The 27,843-nt window shown below is 54.6% G+C and overlaps 1 protein-coding gene across 4 annotated transcripts; it reads left to right on the top strand.

The window, feature by feature from the left end:
- The first annotated feature begins 1,832 nt into the window (after positions 1–1,832).
- OAF (out at first homolog) lies at positions 1,833–26,220 on the top strand. 4 transcript variants are annotated; one of them, XM_025143169.3, is made up of 4 exons: positions 1,833–2,864; positions 23,385–23,519; positions 24,045–24,225; positions 24,662–26,220. In XM_025143169.3, exons 1-4 carry the CDS (start codon positions 2,751–2,753, stop codon positions 24,934–24,936), a joined length of 705 nt encoding a protein of 234 aa, XP_024998937.2. In that variant the 5' UTR covers positions 1,833–2,750; the 3' UTR covers positions 24,937–26,220. The 4 variants fall into 4 exon arrangements, with proteins under 4 accessions (XP_024998937.2, NP_989831.1, XP_040507953.1 ...); NM_204500.2 differs by lacking the exon at positions 1,833–2,864 and adding an exon at positions 15,211–15,545; XM_040652019.2 differs by lacking the exon at positions 1,833–2,864 and adding an exon at positions 15,211–15,617.
- The last annotated feature ends 1,623 nt before the right edge of the window (positions 26,221–27,843 follow it).

Raw genomic sequence — 27,843 nt, 5'->3', positions numbered from 1 at the left:
CCAGGAAAACACCTCGGCTTCCTTTCTGGGTGGAAAAAAAGAAAAAGAAAAGAAAAAAAAAAAGTCATCCTTGTGGAAATCCTTGCTCTCCCCGTCTTGTTTCTCTGTCTTGAAAGGACCTTTTCTTTAAGTGTCCTGAAAATACTGAGCAAGAGTAAATGTTACAGCCTCTGTAGGATGCCGGCAGGGCGCTTCCAAAAGCCGTGCAGCGTGCAGCTCCCAGCTTCCCCATCAGCATGCTCACCCCTCATCCAAGCCCCTGCGCTATCTTATCAGCACGCTCATTATACCCTCAGAAACACAGTGTAAACATCTCCAGCAAGCTGCACTCGATGACAATTTCCTTGCCAAATCAGCCACTTCCCCGCCTGAGTGATGGCTGTGAGAGAGGGTTTGTGTAGCTGCTGCTGTTTGAACAAGTGAGAGGTAAATACAGCTCCCTTTCTGCGAGCACACACGTGCACCTGCTCGGCGGAGCTGCATCACAGCAGAGGTAGGAAGGTGTCTGTGGGAGCTGCTCATTAAAGTACTGGCAGCTCATCAGTGCTGCTTTGTTCTGTTTCTACCCTGAATTTGGCTGAGGGAGGCAGACAAGGTTCTGGCAGGAGGCTGCCAGGGGGGGCTTTCATAGCCCTCTTTCCGACAGCAGGTTGTACATCTTAATGCAGAGGTGGCACAGCATCACTCCCTGAGATGCTGGGAAGGGATGGGGTGTGCTGGGATGGCAGATCTGCAGTGCTGGCCTCCAGTTGGAGCAGAGCACTGCTGTGCTGAGCAGGGGAATAGCAGAGTGCTTGCTTGCCAGCTTCCCTCCCCCCCCCTCCCTCTCCTATCCCTGCTTTCAGCTATTTCATTGCCACAGCTGCTGTGGGATTTTGAGCAGTCCTCGGGCTGCTCTGGCTTGCAACAGGTGATGCAGCTGGATGTGGGGCCTGTTGGAGTTCTTACTGTGCTGCTCTTCTGCATTTCAGCTCCAGCACAGCCCCCTGCTGCTCCCCATCCACAGTGACCCCACTGTGCCAGGAGCACAGGGCAGCTTGGCTGCTTGGCTCTTCTATTCAAAGAAGGAGGGGGGAAGGATGGGGAGAAGAAGCAAACAGCAACTTAGTCTCCCAGCTGGTAGCAGAGCATCTGTGCACCAACTGATTTCCTCTCCTGCTGCAGGCTGTGCTGCAGACCTTGCAGCCTGCACTAAGCGCTGCATTCCCCTCTGCTGATCCCTGCTGCAGACCAGGCTAGGCTGCCTTTCCTTCCCTTTGCTGGGTCAGTAATGCCATACACAGCTGCGAGCAGTGAAGCTCAGCACGCCACGTCCTCCTGGCCCTGTGCTGCTGCCATGGGCTGAAGTCATGCACTGAGGATCACAGGGGAGGACGGCAGCACTGGGAGATGAAGGGGAGGGCTTTTAGAGAGGAGCTCTGATGCAGATTAAAGAGAGAGAGATAAGAAAATCCCCTTGATGTCCTGCATTGATTGCTTTGGTTCGTGTTCTTTCAGCAGTGATGTAATCACCTCATCAAGGCAAATTTGTGTACCCTTCCTGACCCCTGTGACACACTGGAGCAAGGTACAGGTGCACGGCACGCTGTGTACTATCACCCTGTGTCCACATCAGCCCTTTGCACCGATATATAGTTGCACTAACTGCCCAACAGCAAGATTTGATAGGAATGATGACCTAAGCACAGACCCTTGTTTGCTAACTCTGCTTTTTTGGGGCTGCAGGAATTAGAAAGAAAAGGCAAAGCCGTGTTTGCTCTGTGCTGAGCCCTGATTCCATGGGAATGCATTGCAACACCCGCTGCAGTGAGCCCTGCTTTCCAGGCAGAGGATGGTTGGCACCACACAGTGCAGTGGTGAGGTGAGCAGAAACAGCAGCCTTGCTGGAAACTGCTCTCAGATGAGATCTGAAACAGCTGTGGTCCCCTGAAGGTATAGAAGAGGCAACACAGAGTTTATGCAGTCCTCCAAGCCTTGGCTCATCGTTGTATGAATGGCTTTAAGCTGCACCAGGGGAGGCTCAGGATGGATACTGGGAGAAAACTCTACTCCAAAAGAGTGGCGCACAGCTGCCCAGGGAGTGGTGGGGTCGCCATCCCTGGAGGTGTTCCTGAGCCATGGGGATGTGGCACTGAGGGATGTGGTCAGCGAGCACGATGGGATGGGTTGGGGATCTGAGACATCTTTGCCAACCTGAGCAATTCTATGAATACATTCCATGAATCCATTGGGTTGGGAAGGGAAGGAATGTGGGCAGATCCTGGCATCGTGAGGGGGGTGCTGCAGGTCTGTGGGGCGTGGGCAGAGTCCTGCAATAGCTATTATCTATATATATATTATCTATAATAGATCCAGGCTGAGAAAGTGCGTTCCTGGGGAGAGAAGGGCTCATCTGGCATGTGGTGGCAGGTGGATTTCTTCACCCAGTGAGGAAAGGGACTGGATTTCAATAAAAGGTGAGGGCACAGTTCTGAGAAAGCAAGCTCGGATTCAGAGATTAACGGCTAATTCGATTAAAATGAAATGGAAAGGCAAACAAAGCCTGCGAGTGAGGCTCCTGATTTCAAATAGGCAAAGCTTTGTTGACTGAGGGAAATCCACAGGAATGAAAACCGGGCTTAGGAGCTCGGAGAGGCTCAGGGTTTTTCGGAGTCAAAAAAACAAAGTTGGGTATGTGTGCGAGCTGAGGGCAGGGAGAGCCTTCCCATGAGGGTTCCAGTCCCAGAGAGCTGAGAAACCACCTCAAAAGGATGCTAAGAGCACTCTCAGTGCCTGCAAGGGATGCAGCAGCAGGCGGGTCAGGATGGGAGGCAGCGCTCAGAGGTCGGCGTGTGGAGGAAGCAGTGAGGGCTGCCAAAAGTGGGGTGAGTAATCTTGCAACAGGCACTGAAACAGCCTGCCCAAAGGTCTTCGGGTGCAGAACAGAAAGGGCAAGGAAGGAAGGGGGGGTGTTTTGCAGACAGCATAGGGTAGAGATGAAGGGGTGTCTAAATATTGCCTTGGAAGGACTGAATTGTAAGTGGAAAAATGGGGCTGAAAGGAGGGCAAGGGTATTTAATACCCTTTAATACCTCCTTCCTAGGAGGAAATGGCCAAGGTCCTGGTAGAAACAAAACTAAGAGCTCACCATTTGGTCAGGGGCTGTAGGGAAACTTCTGACCTCGGGTTGCGGCAGAGCAGAGGAAATCACATGGGGATCTGAGAGGGGTCTGTGTCATCTCAGCGTTATACTCAGGGAATTGGGGGGTCACCGTCCATGGGGTGTGCAGAGCCATGGGGATGTGGCACTGAGGGATGTGGGCAGTGGGCACAGTGGGGTGGGGTGGGGATCTGAGCAACCTTTGCCAACCTTAATGTGATTCTATGGGGCCAGAGCGCCAGATCTCCTCCTGCATTTGGAAGGGGATGAGATGTTGATGTGCGATGTAGGTACGAATGGAGACTGATGTGCACCGTGGCCTCCTAGGATGAATGAGGTGCTTTACTTTGCAGTGATGACTCAACTTCTAGATGGAGGCTGAGAAGAAAAACCACCTCCAGCTCGCTTCGGGGTGAAAGCTCGAGATCTTTCCAGGAAAGGAGCTTCTCCTGGTGCTGCTCCCGATCCTGGAGGAGGGCTCTGAGCAGCATTGCTGCTCTCTGCCTGCAGCCCAGGCTGCCTCCTCCGCTTCCTCGCTCTCTGCTCGCAGTAACCTGAGTCCGTCCTTCCCCTTTTCCTTACTTCCCTCGTGCTCGGGCTTGCTGCTGAGCAGCCCCGGAGCCAGGAGGGAGGCAGCAGGACGGGAGCAGGGAGAGGTGGAGGGAAGGGGAAGGCACGACGAGAAAAGCGAGGAAAAAGGAAATCTCTGCCACCCCTCAGTAAATTGATCCCGGTTTTGCAGCGGCTGCAGCTGAGAACTACAGGCTGGAAGCAGGGGAGGATGAAAGGAAAGGGAGAGGTGGCAGAGGGCTCATGCATTCCACGTGGGGCAGCACAGGGCGGTGGGCATGGGGTCAGGTAGGGGTGGTTGTGCACGGAGGAGCACACCTGCCTCCCCTCCAGCTGCTCTCATGGGCCGCCTGATAATGCAGCCAGGTCGGTATGATCGCCCAACTTCCCACCAGCCAACACGGTTCGCCTGCCAGGATTAATCATTACATCAAATGCAAAGCTTTGGAAAAAAAAAAAAACCAACCTGAAACAGCCCTGGCTGTATAAAGACCTGAATGACTACTGGCAAACCGAGCAGAGTGCTCTTTGCTGCCCTGCCCTGCACAGGAGGAGGGCAGTGGTTGGCACAGGGTGCATACACGCTGGTGTTAGGGTTCTCTCCCCTTGCTGTAGCTTGCTTCTGGGATCTTCCGTGTCGCTTTGCTGCTGCTGAGGCCGTGCTGTGGTGGGGGCTGGCTGTGCTGGAAGGCAGGGAATAGCAGGGTGTGCTTGGAGGTTGTGTTTGGAGCAGAGCCCCTCTCTCTGACCCCACCTCCTTTCCCCCTTTCTGAGATGCTGGCCTCTTTCAACTGACAGCCCGCTTTCCTGGCAGGCTTGTTAGCTTTAGCTGGAACAATTTCCTTTGAACTCAGCTTGAATTAACATCTCCATGGCAATAGGATCGGGGCTTTGTCTCTCACAACCTGCCCTTCACCCTCAACAAGAGGTCCATCCAGGAGGTGGGAAGGGAGCACCACCACCTCCTCCTGGGGAAAGGCAGAGGCTGGGAGCACAGCCCGGGGTTCCCCGGGGAGGGGAAGCTGCAGCAGATGCTGGCAGGTTGGAGCTGGGTTTGGGTTAGCTTGCTGCATGGAAGCCAGCGAGTGAGTGTGTGTTGGGGGTAAGAGGAAAGCAACTTGCTTCCCTTCACCATAAACAACCACAAACACAGTTCCCTAGGGTGGGATGTCTCTGGGCTGAGCCAGTGCAGTAGGAGGAAAATGATGCTGTACCTAAACTGAGCACTTCCACTCTGCCCATCCACCTCTGTCCCACAACACTCAGCTCCCCACCGCTGCAAGCATCTCCATCTCTACCCCATGTGCTCCTTCACCCCCAGGGCTCCGGGGTCCTGCTGGAGGAGCAGGGGCTCTATCACCAGTCCATGCCATGCATTCATCCAACCCATCCCTCCCACCATGCCTCCTTTCCCCTGCAGTCTGAAGAAGCCACATGTAAGTCAATAGCAGCACTGGCAGGAAGCTGAGCTGAAAACCCCACTGCCCTGCAAGCCCAACCCCAGTGCACCTCTGGCTGTTTGCCCATCACCTTACTCCTCACTGCTCCCTTCTTCCAGCTGCTCCAAACCTCAACCTTTGCATGTCTGCCAACCTCACATCATCCCCATCACCTGGGCACCGGATTGCCCACTTCATTCCCCCCCACCACGGCCCACGTGGGTCTGTCTGTTTGGCATTAGTGGGCTCTTGCTAACAATATGGGGTTGTTTTTTTTTCCCTCTTGTGGAGTGAGAGGTTGGTTTTGCAGCCAAGTCTGTAGGTGGGAAAAAAAAGAGGCCTTTTCCTTTGAATGCCGGGTAATTTCTTTGAGAGCTGCCTCTGAGAAATCAAATCTCAGTTTCTTTTCTTTTTTTGGGGTGGGGGGGGAGCTGGAAGCACAGCAGCAGCACTTCCCTTCCTCCTGCTCCCAAACACCGTGGGGGTGGCAATGCTCCCAACACCGGGATGGGCTGCAGGGATGGAACCCTACAGCATCCACAGAGGTCCTGCTGGGTGTAAGCTGCAGTCAGGGTCACCTCAGCTGTGGTCCCCAAGGGGCAGGACAAGCTCCTCTGCTCTGTGCCATGCTCAGGTCTGTGGAGCACCGTGATGCTCTGGGGTCACGGAATCATTAATGTTGGAAAAGACCTCTAAGATCATTGGGCTGTCTCAGGGCCTCGTTTGTTCGGGTTCCTCCTGCCTCCTTCTCCCCCCTGCAGCAGCGCTGCTCCCTCCTCCCGCAGTCCCTGCAGCTGGATCGCAGCAGGCAGCTCTCATTCCGTGTTAATGAGAAACTCCTGCACTTTGTCCCTTGAAATGGAGCCACGTTCGCCACGTGACTGCAGGGAAGGGTTTCGGTGAAGGCAGTAGAGAGAAAGAGGGAAGGCAGGGGGCTGAGCACCCGCGGGTGCTGGGCTGGGAGGTGGGAGGCAGCTGAGGGATGTGAGATCTCACCCTGCTGACCCCACACTGACTCAGCTCTGTCTGCATCTCATTCCTTCATACCGGGAAGGGGAACTCACCCCCACGCATGCTGCCTCCCCTCAGCCGGGCTCAGCACACACAAGGCTCTGTTCTCTGTGCTCAGTCACTGTGAATCACGAACCGGGGGTGGTTTCCTGGAGCTGGGCAGCAGGGTCAGCCCTCACCCGGTGCACCTGGGGCTGCCCTCTCCCCATGGGAGCCCAAGGAAACCCCCACACTGCTTTGCTGGGGCAGCTGGCAGGAGCATCACTGTGCAGGAAGATGACGTATCCTTGCCACAAGCCCAGCTGTGCTGCCAGCGGGGCCACAAACCTGCCCAGCACCACTGGGGGCAGCTTCTCATCAGTGCAGCCCCTGCACTGTGGGGATGCTGTGCCCTGGGAGCCGTGAGCAGGCAGAGCACCGTGCCAAGCACTGCCTCCCTCTGCTTATCTTCTCCTTCTGGCAGACAGGGCTGCCCTGACCCCACTACGGCCCCAGCCCAGACAGGGATTCTCTTTCTCTTGCAACCCTGATCCAAGAGCTGGGCAGGGAATATATGATTCCTTTTGCAGAGCTGGGAGAAGCTCCATCAGTTCAGGGCTGTAGATTAACTGCTGGGGCCAAATCTCTTTAGGCTTCAGGGTCCTGGAAGTTGGCAGAACACCTTGCTTGTTGTGCACTGGGGGGAAGACAAAGCTTCCCAGCTCGTGCACTGTTGCTGTCCCCCTCCTATGGGGTGGGTGGGGAGGCAGAGCCACAGAAAGCTCTCAACCAGCTGTGATTTTTCACCAGAATCCGAGAACCCGGCAGGAATCAGCAGCTGCACTTAATCATGCCGGGTCATTAAAGTGACACAGCAGCTCTGTAGGGAAGGGGAGAAGCCTGTCTGAAATTGCCAGACATGAAACCAGAAAAGGTCCTGAGAAAGGCTGAGGAGGAAAATATTCCTGGGAGCCTTGGTGGTGTGCCCAGCTGGTGAGATCTGTGGCTCATGGCCATGGGGCTGGGAGTGGGACAGGACAGAGGGTTACCTGCCAGAGTTGGGTTTCTCTGCTGGCCTCGTGCTTTATCAGTCCCCCAGGAGCGCTGAACCGAGGCCAGGCAGGGAGGAAAGCTTTTCCTTCGCTCCATCCCCCAAATGCCACATCAGCAGCGGGCTGCAGGATGACCTCAATGAGGAACAGATTGTCCCTTGGCCTGCCTCCACCTCCCTGCAGCGGGGATGTCGGGACCCTGAGATGGGGAAATGGGATGAGCCGTGCGCTGCAATAACAGCAGCCACAGGCAAAGCAGCCAGGCTGGGACAGGAGCTGGCACGTGGGGGTTTCCTTCTGTCATCTCCAGCCTTGTTGGCAGTGCCCAGTGAAGATTTACAACAGCCAAAATTGTGATCAATTGGCAGAGCTGGAAGCATCCCAGCTCTGTCCTGTTGTGTTTGAGCCCCCGGCACTGCCTGGCTGCTCCCAAAGGGGGGGATGGAGAAGGCACTGGGAAAGTGATGGCACAGAGGGGGTGCTGGGTGGCTCCTGAGCAGTTCCCCTGACTGGCTTCAGAGAGCCGCAGGATGGGTAGAAGGTTGAACATTCAGGTTGGATAGTAGGCAAGATTTCTTCTCCTAAAGAGTGGTGATGCATTGGCACAGCTGCCCAGGGGAGGTGGTGGGGTCACCATCCCTGGAGGTGTTCAGGAAACATGGAGATGTGGCACTGAGGGATGCGGTCAGTGGGCATGGTGGGATGGGTTGGGTTGGGATTGGGGATCTGAGAGGTCTCCAACCTCAATGATTCCATGATTCTACGACACGCTTGGCCTTGCTATGTTGTTGCAAAGGCAATTTTCAGCAAGCTTTAAAACTACATGAGATGAGATGACACAGAATGCATCTGTCCATAGAGACGTGGATTGCTTTCGATTAACTTGTTGCTTGGGTGTCTTTTTTTAATGCTGTTTGATGCAGTGGGACTGCCAGTCCAACAAACTGCCTCGTTTTGCAGAATGTTCCAGGAAAGCATGGGAAACCTTTCCAGCTCGATCTGCAAGAGAAATATTTGCATTTCCCTCCAGGCTGATTTGTAACCTAGATTGCTGGGGTTAGGGGCTTGGGGTGGGGGGCTGCTGCTTTTCAGTCAGCTTCCACAAAATAGACATTTCTCTTTAGTCTGGGAAAAAAAAAAAATGAAATTCAGACCACTGCAGATGCTCAAATGCCAAATGACTTTCAAGCATGAGAAAATCTTGAAATCCTAAGCATAAAACATATGGCGCTTTGCTTTGGAATGAGATTGAAAGGGAAAAGCTCAACGGTAAAGCTGAACCGAGGACATTTCATTATTCAGAATGATAGGAAAGAGTTTTCTTTTAGCCATAAGAAGGGAGAATTTTGAGCAGATCTGACTGTTTCTGAAGGCAAGCAGCAACCTTATTATTTATGTGCATTGTGGTCACATTAGGTCAATTATTAACTCGTTCAATCGAAGCCAAAAAGCTCCTTAGGAATCTATTTGATGTGAAAGTGTGGATGGAAGTGGAAACAACCAAGCAGATTTCTTTCAGTTTAGGAGAAAAAACACCAACCGTTGTCTCTCTCTGCGTGCACAGATTTGGGACAGCTTTGGACATCCAATACAGGGAGCAAAATGGGGCCGAGGCGTTCCCTGCTGACAGCGGGAGGGGAAAACACCCCCCAAATATGAAATATGGGGGGGATCCGTGTGTCCATATCAGCTCTGTCTGTATTTCTGCGCCGTGGGAGCTCTCCCCTTTCACAACCTGCCATTCACATCCCATGAGCCAGAAGCGATGGAGACTCAGAGTTGCTCTCAGAGCCGCTTTCCTGACCCCGTCTGTAACTGCAGATCGCCCCGAGGCACAGCAGCTCATTAACCTGGGGCTGTTCTTTGTAGCTGCAGGTGGTTTTCTCACCCCTGATCCCACCCCCATCCCTCTCTCCAACCACTCTCCTCCTATGGGCCACGGTTCTTTTCCAAGTGTCCGTTTTATACATCGCCTTAATTAGTTTTATATCCCTCTGTTGTATTTATATGGCTTGACGTTGCTTCCATTACACCTTATGCATTGCTGTGATTTTATTTATGGTGTTTCTGGTGTGTCTGCATTACTTTCCTGAGATGGATATCATTTTGGCTGGATTTACAGTGTGTTTCTTCAGTTAGATTTATATCGCTTTAATTAGATTTATATCTCTTTAGGCTTTGAGGGCTTCACTTAGATTTATAATCTCTCTTTTAGCAGGCTTCTCTTGCATGGGAGATTCGCATCCTTTTCCTTTCAAAGGGTATTGCTTAACTCAACACCAGTGTTGCTTTATCTAGGCTTTGGTCAGCCTCCCATTTAGGTACACGAAGCCAGGACTCACAGCTTGCTTTCTTTCCCCTTAATTTCCAACAGGATTATTCTACCTGAAGTTAAATTAACCTCTTCCAAGTCAACACCAGCGTGAACGTACTGGAGATCATCTCACCAACTGGATCGGTGAGAGTCCAGTTAGCGAGATGCTGTTCCTATTCCTTTCCTTCCTGTGCACGAAATGCAGTGTGCAGCTGTGTGATGGAGGCTCCAAGCTTGCTTTTCCCAGTGCCATAATCGAGAAGCCTCATTGGAGCTGAGCTCTTGCAGAACATGGGCTGTGCTTCCCAACAGCAGCCGCAGAGGACGTGGCTTTGTGCTCCTGCCCAGCTCTGATCACATCAGCTGGAGAAATCAGCTGGAAGGGATCTACATCCATGTGCTTGGGGGTGAAAGCCAAGCTGGGATTGAGAAGGGTCAGTGGGTGTTCCCTGAGGGCTGTTGTTTCAGGTGTTCACAGCAGGATGCTCGGCTGCTTTCCCAGTAGGAGGCGATTTGGGGCTCTGTTGAAGGGCAGGACGTGGGCCGGGTGCACTCAGCTTTAGCTGATGGAAATGAATTGCCATTAATCCCTCCAGCCATCAGTTGCTCAGTTGGGCAAGGCTGGCAGCACCCTGAGCTCTCATCCAGCCCAAACCAACCTCCTGGCCCTCTCCTTGCCCAAAACACAGCGAGACCCTGGTGCTTACTGTGTGCCCAGCCATGTTACAAGAACCACAGAATCATTAAGGAACCATTGGAAAAGATCATTAAGCTCATGAAGTCCAACCCCAACCCATCCCTGCTGTGCCCACTAACCACCTCCCCATCCTCTGCCCTTCCTGCAGCTGCACAAACGAGCGTGCTATCTCAATTAACGTCCATCTAATTAGGCCGTCAGCATCTCTGGAAGAGGGGCTGCATCTGCAGCATGGGCTGCAGAGGTCTGAGCATTCCATTGCCCTCCCCATGCTCTGCCACTGGGCCCCATTCATTTAATTACGCCTGGCTGCTGTGCTCCTCACCCTTTTAATTGCCCCGGACACAGAGCAGAGTGGTAAGCAGGTCAGAGATAGATGCTGGGCATTGTTTTAAGACAGTAAAGCTGTTTTTAAACAGCATTCAGCAGCTCGCTTTATGTAATTGCTGAGAAAAGGAGGGCATTCAGCAGGGGCAGCGGGGAACGCTCCAAAGGGATGCTGAGCAGCTCCTAATTAACGACAAATGACTCGGAGCCCAATGCACTGCTGTAACTGTAAGATCTCTGCCGAACACCGCAGCTGCAAATCCTTTCCCAGAGCTCCAGACCAAGCCATAGGTCTGCAGCAGTATTCCCAGGTAGAGCTGGGATTTAGTCAACAATTTGGAGGACTGGGAGAGCAAAACCCAAACAAATTAACTCTCCCCGAGGCTTATTAGTTCTCTGGTGCTGGGATCAATGGGAAAAAGCTGATTTTTTTTTAATGTGCTCACATCCCCAAAAAGAGCTGCCCTGACTGAGCACTTCAAAAAGCACTGACGATTCTTTCATGGAGTTTAAAAGTGGGGTTTGGCGTGAAAATGAAAACAAAGGGTGGGAGATTAAATAGATCAAGGCAGCACATTCGGGCCTGATCCCTGACCTTGGTTACACCACTTCTACCTGAAATTAACGGCGCTGAAAATAAGATGAGAAACAGGTAGCAAAGACCCGTGCTCGGTTGGTTTTCGTTTTGGAGACTGATATTGCTGAGGCTGTTCTGGACAAGGTGTGTTTTCAGAGCACAGCCGAGGTCTGTTTGTCCTTCCCCTTGCACCGCTGTCCTGATCTCGGGCTGTGCCAGCGCTCAGCCAAAGTGCTGGAAGGAAAAGCCGTCTGGCTCTGTGTGTGCAGTCCAGCAAGGGAAATAAACCCAATGGGGCCAGGGTGGGGGACGGAAAGCCTGGCAAGCCACAGGCAAGCTGCCCAGGCTGAGGCTGCGTGGCTTGGGATGTGTTGGGTGAGCAGCCTGCCCAGGGCACTGCGTGCTCAGGGTGTTTCCTGGGGTCCTGCTGAGCTCTGCAGCCTCCTCCATGGGCTAACTGTGGTGTATGCACTGCTGACAGCACTGCAGGGCTGTGAGTGCTGCTAGAGGATCTCCCAGAGATGTGTGTGGCCCCAGGACTGTGGGGAAGCCTGCCCAGCCCCTGGTCTGCTACCCTTCCAAAGCACATCATGCTTTCCAAGCATGGGTGAGATCAGGATCTCATTTTACTCTGCAATCCTTGGTCTGCTCTGTATGAATGCAATCTAGCCTCAAACCTCTTGCACTGAGAAGACAGGTGGATGCAAAGCTTTGATGTCTGCTCCATCCATCTCCCTCCATGCCTTGACCACACAGGAGCAATGTCCAATTCATTACACACAGCCTGCTGCATCCCCTTGGAAGAAAAGGGACTTGACATCAGTTGTCTATCTAAGCTCTCCCTCAGAGGAGACTTAGAACAGCTGGCTCTGAGCACTCCAGCAGGCACTGATTAGCCTAACAAGCCTCCCCAGGCCTTGGCCCAAGCACCTTCTTGCCATTGGCCCTACAGCTCCATTTAAGTTCAGGCCAGGAGCTGCACCATTCTACTGAGCAGCTAGAGCAGGGGACAAGCGGAGGAATAAGGCAGCATTGTCACACAGAGAGGCAGCCCTGGGCATGGAACAGGCTTGGTGGGACAGTGCATCCCCAGGTAGGGGTGGGCAGATAAGCCAGGGTTGTGCTGAGGTGAGTCAACCAGGTGGGAGAGAGGAACAGGACCATCCAAAAGGCAGGTTGGGATATGGAGGCTGCACTTCTCAGCACGATGCTGCTCTCTTGGATGCCCAGCTCCCTGCTGAGCTCCCGGGGTTGGTTCTTAGAATCAGCAGCTCATTCACAACAAACATCACTGCTCTTTGATGTATTGCTGGTGCTGCTGCTGTGGTGTGTTAAATCCTTTGGTTTCGTGCTCGTAATAAGAAAACTGGCCGCAGAGACTTACTGTAAGTTGATGAGAAAGTAGCAATAATTATTGCTCTCTCCTCCATGGGAGGGTAAACCTTCAGATGCTAATGGGCTCTGGAGCATTGACTGATTACTCACATTGGGGTGAAACAGCAAGGAGAAATAGCCTTCATTCTCCTCAGGGATAGGGCAATAAGCATCCAAACCGCACGTGGATGGCTGCAGAGTGTGATTTGGGGCTAAAAGGTGGAAGAGTTTTCTAATACAGGGCAAGGGACAGGGCAGGTGTATTCCTGGAGTGGATGAAGGGAAGATGCTGCAAGGTATTTATGCATGGCCCAGTCTGGCAGCGTGCACACAACAGCAAGTGGGTGGTGAGTGGTGAAGATGGGGTGGCAGCACATTTTTGTTTGCCTGGTACATTTGCATGTGGCCAAGGCAGGGCTCTTGCCCACAGAGCCGTGTGTGGGATGCTGGAGGACTTCTCACGCTCTCCACTTCTCTTTTTCTCTTGCTAAGGCTCTCAGCTTTGCAGCAACAGCTGTCTGAGCCCGGATCTGAGTGGATACAAATCCCTCCCTGCTTTTCCAAGGCGCTGACGTGACACTGAACTTCAGGTTTTGAGGTGAGGAAGGGGGAATGAAGGTTTGCTGCTCAGCTGGGGCTGACAAAAGCTGCATCCCAGGCTCCAAGGTGAAGCTGTGTCAGACTGTAATCCTCTGCTCCCAAGCACTGCTGGAACGTCACAGCAGAGCATGGAGGAGAACGTTTTCTTTTAACAGCACATTTTTCCTTAAACCAGTTTGCAGGCACGGCTGAGGCATTTTAATGGAAATTTCCTCCCAGTAAAAAGGCTGCAGCACACATACCAGAAACTCTTGGCCCGGATCGTTAACATTCACTAAAACTATAAGCAACCCAGTGGGAGCATTGAGCTGCGAGGCATGCTTCGTCTCCCTACAGCTCAGCACGGAGACTGCAAATATGGGGCAGCACTTCAGATGTACAAACAGCCAAGTCAGAAGAGGACAACACCAGTGCAGCCTTGGTTTGGCCACCAGGGCCTGTCCCACAGTCTTTAAGATGTGCTTAATCCTCTCAGCTGCCCCTCGTGGCCACTCATCTCCAGCCACCCCACACTGTTCCCATGTCCTCTGCTGATGGTGAATCTCTGAATGCTGTCCTCTCTCCCGTGCTCCTTGGCTGCTTTCTGTATTCACATGGGGGCCAGCATCAGATCTTCCATTCCCAGGTCACATTCAGGGTCTGTTTGTGCCTCAGTCCCACTGCAGGAGCACAGCATTGCTGGCAAGGTGCTGGGCACTGGAAGGAGCTCGTTTCCCTTGCTTTGGGAGGGTACCAGGAGGAAAACCGATCCCACTTATGCCACGCCAACTTTACAAGGAAGGACAGCCTTGAATTCCCCCTCACACCCTGTGAGCACTGCTGAAACCTGCATCCAGGAACCCACAGCTGCACAGAGGATGGATGGATGCATCTTCATCCCTGCTATCCTCCAGCACGGACACAGCACTGCGCCACACTGCAATGCTGGGCTGCTGGACCCGAAGTGACCCTGGTTGGATGGGGAAGCTGATCCCAGGTTTGAGCTGAGCAGAGCACAGCCCTTCAAGACTGGACGTGTTCCAAGGGTTATTTGTGCCTGCTGACCTCACGGCACTTTTCCTTCCAGCCCCTGCTGGGGTCCTCCTGTCTTTTTGCATAATCTCCTCTTAAGAAATAGCAGGAGAGGGGCCTTCTTTGCAGCTTTTGTCCAGGAGAGCCGCCTTGCTGCACAGTTCCACCTTGAGAACCCCCCTCTCTTTTTGTGCCGGAGCTGAACCGTTTCTTTTCTCCCCTCTTTGCACCTCTTAACTTTCTCTCCTTCTCCACTCTGATTTCTTTGCACCATTATTATCCTGAAAAGTATTTTGAGGACACAGTTTGTCCGACGCAAGGCTGTGACAATGCAAGGGCTACAACTGTTAGCGTGGATTAAAGCAGTGCTTTCTATTTATTTCTGCTCTTTTCCTCTCAAAGCTCTTTCTCTGAGACCCCAATCCTGCTGCCGCGGTGACCTTTGCATTTGCAGAGCGACCTTTGGAAACCAAAGGGGCCCTTCATCAGCATCTGCCCATCTGGAAGCGATTGCAGCAGCGGGTGCAGGGTGGGTTGGGGCCTCGTGGCTGCAGCCTGGAGTGACCCAGTGATGGGAAGAGGGGCTGAAGTGCCGTGCATTGCATCCTCGGGGTGGGAATAGCTCCGGAGTGCTGCCTGGATGCAGGGAGAGCCTCAGCAGCCACGTCAACGCTATTTGATTCACAGCCACCACATGTTTAGGGGACTCTGAGCCGTGTGCGTCGGTGCAAACTGGAGCACTGAGCTTTGCTGTTCGTGCTGGTCTCCCCACTCCTCTGTGTTTAATTATTCGTCAGGGGGTAGAAAACATAAAGAAAGGGAAAAAAAAGCACAGGAGAGCCCAGCAGCTGCCCGGGTGCTGCTGGAGATGCCTCTCCATCCCCCTGACAGACGGGAGCGGGGCACGGGACAGCACTACTTTCTTTGCCTTCGGGCGCTCGCTGCCTTTTTTTTTAATCCCCTTTTCCCCTCCCTCTCTCCTCCCCCCTCAGCCCCGACTGGGGAGCAGCTGCGGCTCGCACTGGCCCTTTAACGGCGGGGCGGCGCTGCGGGCCCGAGGCACGGCTCTCCGCGCTGGGGGAGGAAGTGCGGCCGGGGGGGGGGTGGGGGGGTGAGGGCTGAGCGTGCCGCGGGCGCCGGAGGAGCGGGGAGCGCTCCGCACCGCTCCGCCCGATGCGGGACGGGGGCGGCGGCTGCGCGGCTCTGCGCTGAGCCCCGGGAAGGCGCGGTGGGATGCGCGGCCCCCGGCTGCCGGCGCTGCCCGCCCTGCTCTGGCTCGCCTTAGCCCCGCTGCCCGGCCCCGCTGCCAGGGCTGAGCTGCGGGTGCGGGTGCGGCTGCCCGGCGGGCAGGTGACGGAGGAGAGCCTGCAAGCGGACAGCGGTTCCGACTGCATCAGCCTGGAGCTGCGCAAAGCCGACGGGGCGCTCATCACTCTCACCGCCGACTTCAGACAGGTGAGGTGGGGGGCTCTGCCCGCTCGCCGTGCTCTGGGAAGGCGCTCCCGGGGATGCTCTGCTCTCCCCGAGGTGAGGGTGCGCTCCGAAAGCCTCTCTTCTCCTTTGGTCCGGTCGTGGCGAACGACTCACGGTGCGTTCTGCCGCCCGCGGTGATTCTTAGCTGGGAGACCGAGGGCTGCACTTGGGACCATTAGCCCTGATCGGGTTTAGCTCCCCTCGGGGCTCTGGTGCTGAGTTTTGTGGGATGAGCAGTGGTGACATTGTTCCTCCTGGGAGAGCCTGGCTGGGGGTCCAGAAGGCAGAACTGGTAGGAGAAGGGGTTATGGTTTCGAACTACAACAGGGAGCGTTTAGATTGGATATGAGGCAGAAGTTTTTCACAGGCAGTGAGGCACCGGCATAGGCTGCCCAGAGAGGTGGTGGTGTCCCATCCCTGCAGACTGTCATGGTCAGGCTGGATGGGGGCTCTGAGCACTGATGGAGCTGTGGGTGTCCCCGTTAATTACAGAGAGGTTGCACCAGATGGCCTCTGAGGGTCCCTTCTGACTCAAACCACTCTACAAGAACCACTTCTGAGGAGTGTGGACTCCTGTGCATGCAGTGGGAAGGGTCCATCTACCTGCAGGCAATGCTGAGTCTTTGTTTGCAGCCTGCATGGAGCACCTCTGCATGTGCAGCTCTGTGCCCTGCAGGCAGTCTCACCTGTAGCCTGGGCTGCCAGTGTGGGCAATGGAGGTGGTGAGGTTGCAGTGGGATGAGCAGCAACACCTGCTCCGTGCCCAGCTGAGTGCAGCAGGTCTTTTTCTCCCTGCTTGAGCTGAGAGGTGCATGGCTTTGGCAGCTGCAGTGGGGCATGGAGCAGTCAGGGCAGGAGAGTGTCTGTGTGATGGGGAGAGCTTCGGTCCATGGCTCCTGCATGGTCTGTGCATGTATATGTCTCCAGGGCATCTCTCTCCATGCCACATATGGGGTGTGGTTGGTTCCTCAGGTGGATGGCTGCTGTCTTTGAGAGCACGTGTGTGTGTGTTGTTGCCAGCCAAGCACTTCCCATACAACCTAGGACTGCCAGCCCCCTCCTCCCAGCCCTCTCCCAGGCCCTGTGGCCTCTCTGCAGGGAGGTGATGCTCACAGAGCCGAAGCCGCAGATCCCACGCTTCTCAGCAGGAGATGGGAGCTTCAGAGCCAGCGCAGCAGAGCTTCACAAGCTGGATGCAGCAGATTCCCCATTGCCCAGGGACGAGCTGCGTGCTGCCGTGTCGGTGGCACAGCTGTCCAGGTGGCACGGCGATGTTATCTTGTTCCAGCCCTCTGCTCACACTGTTTGCCCTGGTGGACTTTGGCTTGCGGCAAGAGGAAGCTCAAAGCCATAAGATAGGCAGGAGTGGTGCCCCGACCCATTGAGAACCTTGGAGCCTTCTCCCAGGGACTCCCCTGGTGCCTCTTCCCCATTGGGTGGACCTTTTTGATCCCTTCGGTGGCCTTTTGCTGTGTGCAGGGTGGAGAGATGTCAGTAGAAGCCATGCTGACTTGGAACAGCGTGCACACCAGCACACATGCAGGGGAACAGTCCCATGGCTCTTGGGGGGGGGGGGGGGGGAGGGAATAAACTCCAAGAAGACATGGCACACCAGGAGGGCTTTTAAGCCTCCAGATTGTAAAACTGCATACCACAGCGCATTCCTGGCTGAGGGAATTCCAAAGTCTGCACAGAGCTTTAGGTCGGTCCTTTGGGGGTCTGGGATGTGACACGGGGAGCTCTGATGTCCTGAGCTGTTGACCCTTCCAGCTCTTTTCACTTGCCTGGAGGGTCTCTCCCTCAAATCTCACCTACAAACCGAATGGGGTGTGTGTGTTGGCCCTTCTGCTCTCATCCTGCTGATGGCTGAGCTTTTCCTGGGGACGGTTTCTCTGCCATTAAGCCCTTAGCTCCATCCATGCCTTCGGCTCCTGGCGGAGATGCGCAGGCAGTGCTCCCTGGAAGCTTTGCAAGCAGCAGCCTTGGTGCAGCCTGTTCCCAACCTTCAGCTTTAGAACAGCGGGGGACAGGCTGTCTCTGTTTCATGGCTTTGCTGGAGCAAAGCTGAAGACAGCCAACAAGACATGGAGGAGATGAATGCATGGAGCAGTGAGTAACGATGTGAGCAAGCAGCTGCCTGGCCAGGCATCCCCTGCTGACCTGTTCCCCTGGCTGCATGCAGGCATTTCCCTGTTCTGTGCTGGTGCTCATCTCTCCAGCATGACACAACTTCTCCTCTCTGGAGAGAAGGTCTGCAGGCTCTCTGTGAAGGCAGCTGGGGTTGTAGAGCTGGATTTCCCAAGCTGGATTGTGTGGTCGTGCTGTGCTCGGGATGCTGGGTTTCTGCACAAACGCTTTTCCACTTCTCTGGCTTAAACTCCGGGGGAGCAGTCCAAAGGCAGATCTTTCTTTCTTATTTTTTTTATTTTGCTGACAAAGAGTTGCCATTAGACCACGGGCTGGAGAAGAAAGGAGGAGCAGTGAGATCATGGCTCAGCTCTCTGCTCTGCTGGAAGCTGAGTGGGGCTCGAGCAGTGCTCCAGAGGTGGGGTTTGCCTTTCTCTTCCACCCTTCCGAAGCTGAACCTGGAGGAGCCGTGTCCTCAGAGCACACCACGGTGTTCTCCTCATTCCTTAAGGCGCTGCTCAGTGGGACCCCAACCTGGGACTTAATGTGCAATAGCAAAAACCCATTTCTCTTCTGGCCGTTTGGGAGGATGTGATGAGAACAGCTCTTTGCCAACATAGCACTGTAAGGCACAAAATTTATTGCAGAAAGGATGGGGGGGAGACAGCAGCTCGAAATGTTGTGTCTGATTTCAAAATCATGACTGTGCCAGCTGTTAAACAGTGGCCTGAGAACAAAGTGGGTGGTTCCAGCCCAAGGTCAGCACTAAGATATGGAGAAGTTTCTTTTTCCTTCTGGCTGCTGGAAAAAATGGTGCTGGAAACACATGGCTACTGGTGTTGTAACCCTTTTGCTGCTGGTCCCTTTGGGTTCCTTTGTTAATTAAGCTGAGGTCCATCCTGTTAGGTGCGAAAGGACTGAGGGATGTAGGAAAGCATCCATCCAGAGATGGCATCTGTGAAATGTGGAAAGCTGCCTCTTGCCCCCTGTAGAGACACCAAATATATGCATTATATTCCATCTATTCCGTGGGCAGGATGAGCGCGCTCTACTTACAGTGCTATGGGATGCATTAGAAAGAACCATCCAGCTCTGTTGCTGTGCTTTGCTCTCATCTGCAATACCTGGTGTTGGCTGTTCATAGGAATAGGTTAGCAGGTAGGATGGACCAAGGACCTCCAAATTCCTCTGTTTTCCTAGGAGAGCTCACTGAATGTGTTCACTGCTCCCCACTGGGACAGATGCTGCCAGTGCCTGCTGTTACATAGCTGGGGTCTAACTAACTCTTACTGGGAGGGATGGAGCAATGTGGGGGGAGAGCAAACGCGCTGCAGTGTGATGAGGTGGCTGAGAATACTCCTTTGGTGGAGCCGATGGCTGCGTGCAGGGAAGTGGCTGTGCTGCATGCGGTGGCTGCAGGAGGAGCTCTGCCCTTTGCTCCTGCACAGCCCCAGGCGTGCTGCTGCCGGGGCGGGATCTGGCTTCAGAAGTGGCTTCTGAGAGTGGGCTGTCTTTGGGCAGCCATCACGTGGCAGTGCCAAGCGTGAGGATGCAGAACAAGAGGATGCTCCGAGCATTCGGGGTGCAGAGCTGGAAAACTCAGCGTTAGGGTGGATCGCCAACGTGCCTTCTGGCAGGAGAGGGGTTAAACCATAATCCCCTCTTAGCCAGAGTAACTCAGCAGGCTGGCCCCCCAGCGTGGCTGCAATAACACACGCTCTGCAGAGCTGCGCTGTACAAGCAAAACAACTTTCTGGCCAGCTCTAGCAGTTCCCCGGGGCTCTGCAGGCAGGGCCACGACCACAGCAGAGGCTGCTGGCAATGGGGAGGGGGATGTGGGGCTGAGGGTGCCCTGTGCCCCAGCAGCAGCTCCCCTATGCCTGTGCCCCCCACCCTGCGCAGACAAAACCAGATCCCGCAGCAGCGCCGATGTCCCTGGGGGAGAGAAGTTTGGCAGGAACGCTGAATGGGTTGGGGGTTGAGGAAAGCACTGAAATAATTTATTTCCCTGAGAACTGGTTTGCTCCACTCCACGTGAAGCCGAGACGCCGGGCTCTGATCTGGACCACACAGGCTCGTACGTCTCTGCAGGATCCAGCTTGGAAATGGAGGTGGAATTGTTCCCACACCCCATATGGCAGCCCCTGGAGGAGCTGGTGGGGGTCAGCGCTGGGAGGGAGGAAGCTTTGTGATTTCTCTGCACTTCCATGCAGTCTAACTCTTTGCTGGAAGTTGCTTCCATGTGTGCAGGGAACTGGCTGTGCAGCTTTTCGGTCTCCTTTGGGGATGAGGAGCTGCTCTCCCCATGCCCTGCAAGGCTGCGGTTCCCCCAATGCTGCAGCTGCAGAACTGGTTGTTCCTTGCTGCACCACCGTCCTGTCCAAAGCCAAACAATAGCTGTAACTGTACCCGGGTCAGGGCCAACCATTCTCAACGCCCCCGTGATGAGTTCATCCGGAGAGTCCCTGCGTTGCAGAGGCAGCGCTCTGTTGAGGCTTGTTCCCTGCTGGGAAATTTTGCAGAAAGCCAGAATTCAAGGTGCACTGGGTTGCCTTGGCTGGGTACCCACCTTGGCACTGGTTCCTCCTGCTCTTCCTGGTGGGAACGAGGTGAGATGCCTGGGGAGGGAAGGACTCTATGGGAGGGGGAAACCCTTTGGTGGCTCTTTCCACGTGGAAAGCGTGGCATATTTTTGGTGTGCTGAGCTGCTTGCTCTATCGGAGCAAGGGCAGGGAGAGCAACCCAAGGAGCCCTTGTTGGGTTGGTGCGTTTCCAAGCAATCCTTTGAGCTGAGCCAATGGAGGACAGAGGTGGCCAGCACCCCGGGGACACAAGAGGCACGTCCCCTCCCCGGGGTCTCTGTGGGTTGAAGGCTTTGACCGCAGCAGCGTCAGCAGGGCTGGCGGAAGGCTTCGTTGAGATAAGGATCTGCCTTTGCTGTTTGATGTATGTGGGCAGCCGGGCGCGGAGGCTCTGATTCAGCGCAAGGGGCTGAGGTGGGAGGTGGGGAGCCCAGGGGCACGGGGAGAGATGGGAGGAGATGAGCTGGGAAAGGAGAACCTGGGGGTAGAGGAAAGGATGGGTCAGCATCTGCTTCCCCTCCTGCCTCTCGAGTTCCCATTGGTCTTTGCCATCTTCCCCCTTCTCTCACCTCCAGCTGCACCCTCACTGTGGAACCACTTTTCTGTGCTTTTCTCCCCATCCTCCCATCCCTTGCCAACAATTTTCTCAGGGTTACGTGGACTCTGTATCTCAACACCCTCCCATTTTGCAAAACTCACCCCCACGCTGGGAAGTTCCGCACCGTCATTCATCTCCTGCGTCCACCTGAGGTTTCCAGACCTAATGCAGAGCATACCCGTCCCTGTCTGCTATTCCCAGACCCAGTGCTGATGGTGCAAAGTGAATCAAAACCAAATCCATAGGTGGAGAGGAGATGCCAGGATCAGGCACTGGCCATGCATCGTAGCAGAGCAGCACAGCTGGGCCAGCTGCAGCAATGTGGCTCCTTCTGCAATGCCATTGTCTCGGGGGGGTTTGTCCCCATTAAAGCTGTCAAAAGGTTATAACTCTGCAGCAATACCATGAGCATTTCCATGACTGTTTCAGTTTGGGGTTTTTCTTGGTCAACGTCAAGCATGAGATGTTTTGCTTTCTTCTCATTCTCCCATTGCACTGCTTCAGCCGTAACCCCAGCCACTTCAACAAGCCCAACCTGTCTTTTCTCGTGGTATTTTTGCTTTCCTTCAGATTTTATTTTATTTTTTTGGTTGTACTTAAATGAAATGCCTTCAGATGCTGTTGTAAGACCCTGGAGAACACAGCAGCTTTGAGCTCTGCTGCTGCCTCCCAGGCTACGCCGCGCTCTCAGATGTTTCCCATGTCTGCACAGAGGTGTCAGTCAACCCAGGAGCATTAAAGGCAGTGATTAAAACACCCCGGTGTTTGTGGGCAAAAGCAATCGGTATCTCTTTCTTTCCAAATCCCCTTTGATTCCTGCTTTTGAGCTGAGTTTTCAGCACAACAGATGCATCCAGCAACATCCGTTCCCCTGTGCTGGGGAGGGAAGCGCAGTGCTGATGGCAGCAGTTTCAGATGCGTGCTGAATTGCGTATCCTTTTGTTTCCTGGACAGGGAAGGCAGAGAATGGTGGCCTGCATGACCTGGTATGGAGAAAGCTTTGGAGGGGACGTGGCTTGGAGCCACAGAGAGGCTCCCTTCCTCTTTTGGGCAGGAGGGCTGGAAGGTGACCTCGTAGCCATACAGCAGGGACACCCCAGGGGCCAGAAGGCAGCACCTTGGCTTAGCTATGTATGCGAGATGCCAAAACTATTGACCGAAGAAGGTCAGCTGCGGCTGATCGTAATGGATTCCTTCTGGCTTTAACAATTCATGACTTTCATTTCTGTTCCACGTGCTGTTGGCTCCAGGAATGAGTAATTCGTTCTCGGAAGTTGGGACCACTCATCCGGAGCGATGACTGTGTGATATTTGCTGAACAAAAGTAGATGCAGGTTTTGGCCCTGTTTGATCCCAGCTTGTTATCAGTTTGTTGGCCAAATGAGGACCTTTACTGTACCGAAGACCTGGGATATATTTAGTTGATGGCGGATGGGAGCCATGACCCGGAGGGCTTTGGTTTCAGCTCATGAAGTTTGTACCCTGGGGGGAAAATAATGGACCTCACTCGGTACCCAACATGGACTGGGCTGCAGGTTTGGAACTTTTTGGTCCCCATCAGGCTGTTGCTTCGAAAAAGTCCTCCAGTCCCAGTAGTGCTGGTGCTGTTGTACAGTGCAGTGTAGGGACTGAGCGTGTCTCGTCCTCTCACCCATTCCACCCTCACCCTCATGCTTTCCTGCACATGATGTGCTTCCTCTCGTCCCTTCCTCTTGCCTTCTGGTCACACATTGAGGCCCTGAGCAGGACAGACCACATTACAGAAACTAACAGCACTGATGAACTTGTTTAACACTGCTTATAACGCTGCCTGTGTGGCGTGGGGGGGTCTGCATGCTTCAGCTGCTGCATTAACGTGGTTTATTCCTTTACACGCTTGAAGATGAAACACTGGGAGGCACTTTTCCCCTTTAAACTTATTCTCCTGAGACCACTGCAGCCTGGTGAAGTGAAACCTTGGTGGTGGCACTTGGTGCTGCTTTACTTGAGATCAGTGGCTTTTCTCCTGGAGGGACGTGAAGCCAACACGGGGCTGAAGGGTGAAGGAAACAGCCTGGAGCAGAGTGTGGGCATGTGGCAACCTCTGTCTGTAATGGGAGAGCCCCAAGGGGTGGGTTTGAAGGCGAGCATCTCCTGCTGGGACAGAATGAGCTCCTTGGAGGCTCTCCTCACTGCTTGTTGAAGGATGAGCCCCAGCTGTTGCTTGAGGGAGCAGGGATGTGGGGTGGGAGCTGGCAAGCAGCCTGTCCCTGCCATGCTGGGATTGCCAAACAAGCCCTTACTTCTTTAGACATCGTTATTGCACTGCAGGCCTGGGTGGGATGGAAGCTGGGAGCAGACACCTGTGCTCAGGTAGCAAAAGTATGAGACCTTTGACTCTGTTCTTTGGGCTGGAGCTTTCTGCAAGATCCTGCCTTCTCCATTCACCTCTTATGTGCCAAAGGCCTCTGACCCACTCCGTGATTCTTCTTTTTTTTTTTTTTTTCCTTTTTCTTCCAATTCTCTCTTTGTCAGGAGGTGAAAATCTTCCGTGCCTTAATCCTGGGGGAGCTGGAGAGGGGCCAGAGCCAATTCCAAGCGCTCTGCTTTGTCACGCGGCTCCACCGCAACGAGATCATCCCCAGCGAGTCCATGGCCAAGCTACGGCAGGTAGGAGCCAACCCCAGCCCCGGTCCATCCCGGGTTGCTCAGAGCTTCCCTTGCAGCTGCCCCATGGCTGGGCTCTGTTAGACCCACCTTTGACCTCCCGTCCTGCTTAAGGGGCTCAGTATTAAACTGGTGTCGTTCGTAGCATCTATCCCAGTCTACTAATAAACCAGCCAGAGGCCTGATGTAATTTGGGCTGTGTCAGAGGGTGAGCAGATGCCTGGAGGTGTCACCATGCAAACTCCTACCCAACAGCGTCCACTGAATTCATTGCTGATTTGGGAGCATCCATCTCAACAAAGCACTGATAAATGTTCACAGGTGAATCGCAGCAGTAATAAACTATCAGCAGTTTCAGCATCACCGGGAAGCTTCTAAGTGCCTTCCTCCCCCAAGATGGGATGCAGGTGCACTTACAGGGGAGCATCCGTTTGCACTTCTTCCTACGTTGGCGTGAAATCGTGCCACGCTGCAAGGGATCATTTCCTGCAGCCTGGATTCAGGTTGTTCTGATCTCATCCACTGCAGAAGAACCCCAGGACAGTGCGGCAGGCGGAGGAGGTGCGGGGCCTGGAGCATCTCAGCATGGACGTAGCTGTCAACTTCAGCAAAGGGGCCCAGCTGAGCTCTCACATCCACAACGTCTGCGCGGAGGCCAAAGAAGCAATTTATACCCGTGAAGAAGATGTCAAATTTTGGCTGGAGAAAGGTAAAAGTTTCCTTTGCTGGGGCTGGAAGTGGTCCCGTCGCTGAGCTGGCACGGTGCTGTGCTCTCTGCTGCCAGTGGTTGGCGTGGAACACTTCAGCTCCTTGTTTGCTGTTGCATGGTCGTGGTGTGTGCACACCGTGCTGCACTCCTCTGTTCTTTAGCGTGTATCTGCTGTAGTGCTGCTCTCCTCCTGAACCTAATTAGGTGTTCTCAAGGCAACCTTTCACCTGCTCCGTCACCCAAAAGGGGTGCATTCTTTACATTCTTTATGTCTTCTGGCTTGTTTTCCCTACTGCCCGTTCTCCTCCCGTGCTTCCCATCCCATACCCGTGTTGAACACCCCCTGGCAATGCCCTCTCTGCCCTCAATGTCCTCCTCCACCCCAGGGTTGGTGCAATGAGAGTACCCTGAGCACTTCTCCTGCTTTGTCCTGCAGGGATGGACGGCTCCATGTTCGAGGTCCTGCCACAGACATCCGACCTGCCCGACCTGCAGCGCTGCAAGCTGTGCACGGACCGCTGGAAGCCGTGCATCTGCAGCTACTCGCTGAGCATCGAGTGGTACCCGTGCATGCTCAAGTACTGCAAGAGTCGTGATGCTGCAGGCAAGGTTTCTTCCTACAAATGCGGCATCCGCAGCTGCCAGAAGGGCTACACCTTTGATTACTACGTGCCGCAGAAGCAGCTCTGCCTCTGGGATGAGGAGACCTAGCAGAGCTGGGCCAGGCCTCGTTAAGGGGTGGCTTGTCTGCCCTCCTGCTTGCAATGCTGAGGGCCTCCTGGAGCTGGCTGCTCCGAAGAAGGAATTTGGTTTGCAGCGGTGCCTTGTGCCAGGAGAGCTCTGTGAATGTGCCTTTCCTTTTGGCCCCCTGTGCCCCCGTCCCGATGCTGCCTCGTGCTGTGATAGCAGGCAGTGCTGTCCTGCACAGGTTCCTGGCCTGAAGCAGCAGGAGGGCTGTGCCTTGCCCTGCTCTGGAGCTAGCAGGTGTGAAGGGGTCAGCTGTGAGCACCACGGCTGCTTTGGGGCAGGGGGAGAAGCCATCCCGCAGAGCTGGATCGTCCATCACCTCTGCCACCAAAACCCCTTTGCTGACTTTGCCACCTCCTGGTGATGTGACAAGCGTTTCCCAACAGGAAAACAGCTGAGTTATGGGACCACAAACCCTGAACAAGGAAGGTGTGAAGCCCACCCAAAGCCTGCCTGTAGCTTCCCTAGCGTCCAGTTGGCTGCTGTGTCCTTCCTGTGGCTATGAGATGCTATGGGGGGGGATGTATCCCAGCAGTTATTTCTGCCCCAAAGGGCTGGTAATGAGGGCTCTAACTCACCCCTACTTAGACAAGCGAAGGTCCAACTTCTTGTGTTGGTTCCGTGCCTCACCCACTGAGCAAGAAACGTCCAGAAATGTGTGACTGCCCTCCTAACAGTGCACTTACAATGCAGGGGCAATCCCAGATAGGCATTGCAGATAGGGGCAGATAACATTCTGCATCGACGCCCAGCCTCGCATCCTACTTCACAAGGAGCTCTTAGGCAGCTGTACTGCTTTGCTGTGCCTTGCTTTGCCCTGTGTGTGAGCAGGGATGGTGCCAGAGCCAACCCTACACCTGGAGGGCATCGGACATAAAGCGCTGCAGAGCGCTGTGCGTTCTTCCACTCGACTCAGAACAAGCAGGGAGGGGATAGGGACTCTTGGGGCTGTTGGGAAGCCCTATTCCTCCTGGTGAGAAGCCTTTACCGTGTGCCTTTTTGCCTAAGATCCAGGAATTTTTGACAAAAAAAAAAAAAAAAAAGAGGAAAAAATCAGTCACAGTTATTTTTGTATTGATCACTTAAAGGGGTGGGTGGGGGGGAGAGAGAAGGGAAAGGTATTTTAATACTGCACCATGAAGTAAGACTCACTTGAATGATTATTTTTTTTAAAAGAGGAGAAAACCGACCCCATTATTTATCATTTGTAAGGTACAATAAACTGTTCTTGGGTTTTTTTTTAAAGCATCCCTTGGCCTAAAAGGCTCTGTTGTAACCTCGGTGTCGTCTGTCTGATGGGAATCTTGACTTGAGGGCTGTTGTGCCACGCCTGTACTGAGGGCATTGAGGATATCGGGGGGGAAGGGGGGTTATCAGTGTGATCCTGCAGCCCCTCCTGTAATTATGAGCTTGGAGCCTGAGCTCTGGGCATGTAACAGAGCCCATGGGTGGTTATGGGGTTAGGGAGGCTGGGCTCTGCTCCTCTCCCCCACGGGAGCACATCAGTGTGGGGCTGTGCCCAGCAGCCACGGGGGGGAGGGATGGGGGTCCCCTTTCATCCATCCCTCTGCAGCAGAGGTGAAAGCAGGACGGCGTTTCGGGGCGGCTCACAGCTGGTTCTGCTCGCAGGAGAAGCGTGGAGCGCTGATTCCCCCTAGCGTGGTGCAGGCGCAGGCAGAGCTTGTGCAAGCAACCTCAGCCCTTCTGCTCTTGAGCCATCGAAGAGTCTCACAGTGATTCTTGGTGAGGCTGGAGCTGTTTTTCCCCCTCTTACGTGCTCAGCATTACGTGGGCACGCTCTCTGCTCCTCGGCTCCTCCAGCTCAAGCTGGCCGGGAGCGCTGATGTAAATCCTCCCTGCTATAGGAGAAGCTGTGGGGGGTTTTGTAACATCGTTGCACAGCCCGTGCTTGCAGCCCCATCCCCAGGCCGTGCTGTCTGCAGAGCTCCCCTCCCTGCCGGAGGGAGCACGGGTGGGCTGCGTGCATGCGGCGAGGATGGGAGCAGGTGGGTCCTGATGGATGCTCACGGGGGGGGAAAGAAAGGAACAGCAGCTGATTTCTATCAGCAGCATATCTGCGGGCATCCGGCAGGGATTGTCTCGGGATGGAGTTAAAGCAAATCTGCCTTTGCCTGGGAAAGGTGTTCTTAGGGCTGCAGCTCTCCTCTCTTGTCTGTCCGTACATCTCAGGGCAGCTTCGGGTAACTTAACTGCGAGGTCGCATACTTTCCTGACCGTGTGCCTCTTCGTTGATGGCGGTGGTCTCCAGGTGAAGGGTTTTGGGGGAGAAAAACTCACTTTGTTTCCTTCCTCCTGTCCCACCGACCGCAAAGAGCCGGGAAAAGCGGAGCGGAGCAGTTGGGACCAGGAGAGGGCACTGCGGGGCCGCCTATGGCCGGGCCGGCATCCCGGGCCGGGGGGTGTGCGGTGACAGCGGTGCGGGACGCCGGGGGGATGGATAGGGGTGGGCTGCCCTGCTCTGGAGCGAAGGGAAAGCATCGGGGAGCAGAGGGGAAAAAAGGAAAGAGCATCAAAGGAAAGTGATCGAGTGCTTGAGATGGGGGGGGGGGGGGGGGGGAAGAGAGTGTTGGTGGCCCCCCCCCAGCCTTTAGGGAGCCTTTCTCTGCGCCCCTTCCAGCTGGCTGAGTGCCACCTCTAAACCCACGTCTGACACATTGCGGACACCTGATCACATCAGCCTCCAGCGTGGGGAAATCCCAGGCGTGGGGGTCACGCCGACGACACTCACAAGGAGCCCAGCAGTGCCCAGGAATGCCCGCGGGTCCGGCCAAGCTGGGGCTGTGCCAGGGGGCGGTGGCAGAAGGCCAGGAGCAGAAGTCCTGCGCAGTCTGCCTGTGTCACCTCCTGCTT

This window comes from Gallus gallus, chromosome 24, assembly GCF_016699485.2.
Source record: "Gallus gallus isolate bGalGal1 chromosome 24, bGalGal1.mat.broiler.GRCg7b, whole genome shotgun sequence".
NCBI classification, from domain to species: Eukaryota; Metazoa; Chordata; class Aves; order Galliformes; family Phasianidae; genus Gallus; species Gallus gallus.
Note: the sequence above shows the minus strand (reverse complement) of the source record. Positions and strands in the feature narration are given on the sequence as shown.

What these genes read in the sequence shown, in the direction of transcription:
- OAF (XM_015297942.4), top strand. Translation starts at nt 19,898, where the DNA reads ATGCAGTCTAACTCTTTGCTGGAAGTTGCTTCCATGTGTGCAGGGAAC. An exon ending in CTCTTCCTGGTGGGAACGAG is followed by an intron (nt 20,300 to 23,384) that starts GTGAGATGCCTG and finishes TCTCTTTGTCAG; the next exon opens with GAGGTGAAAATCTTCCGTGC. An exon ending in CCATGGCCAAGCTACGGCAG is followed by an intron (nt 23,520 to 24,044) that starts GTAGGAGCCAAC and finishes CATCCACTGCAG; the next exon opens with AAGAACCCCAGGACAGTGCG.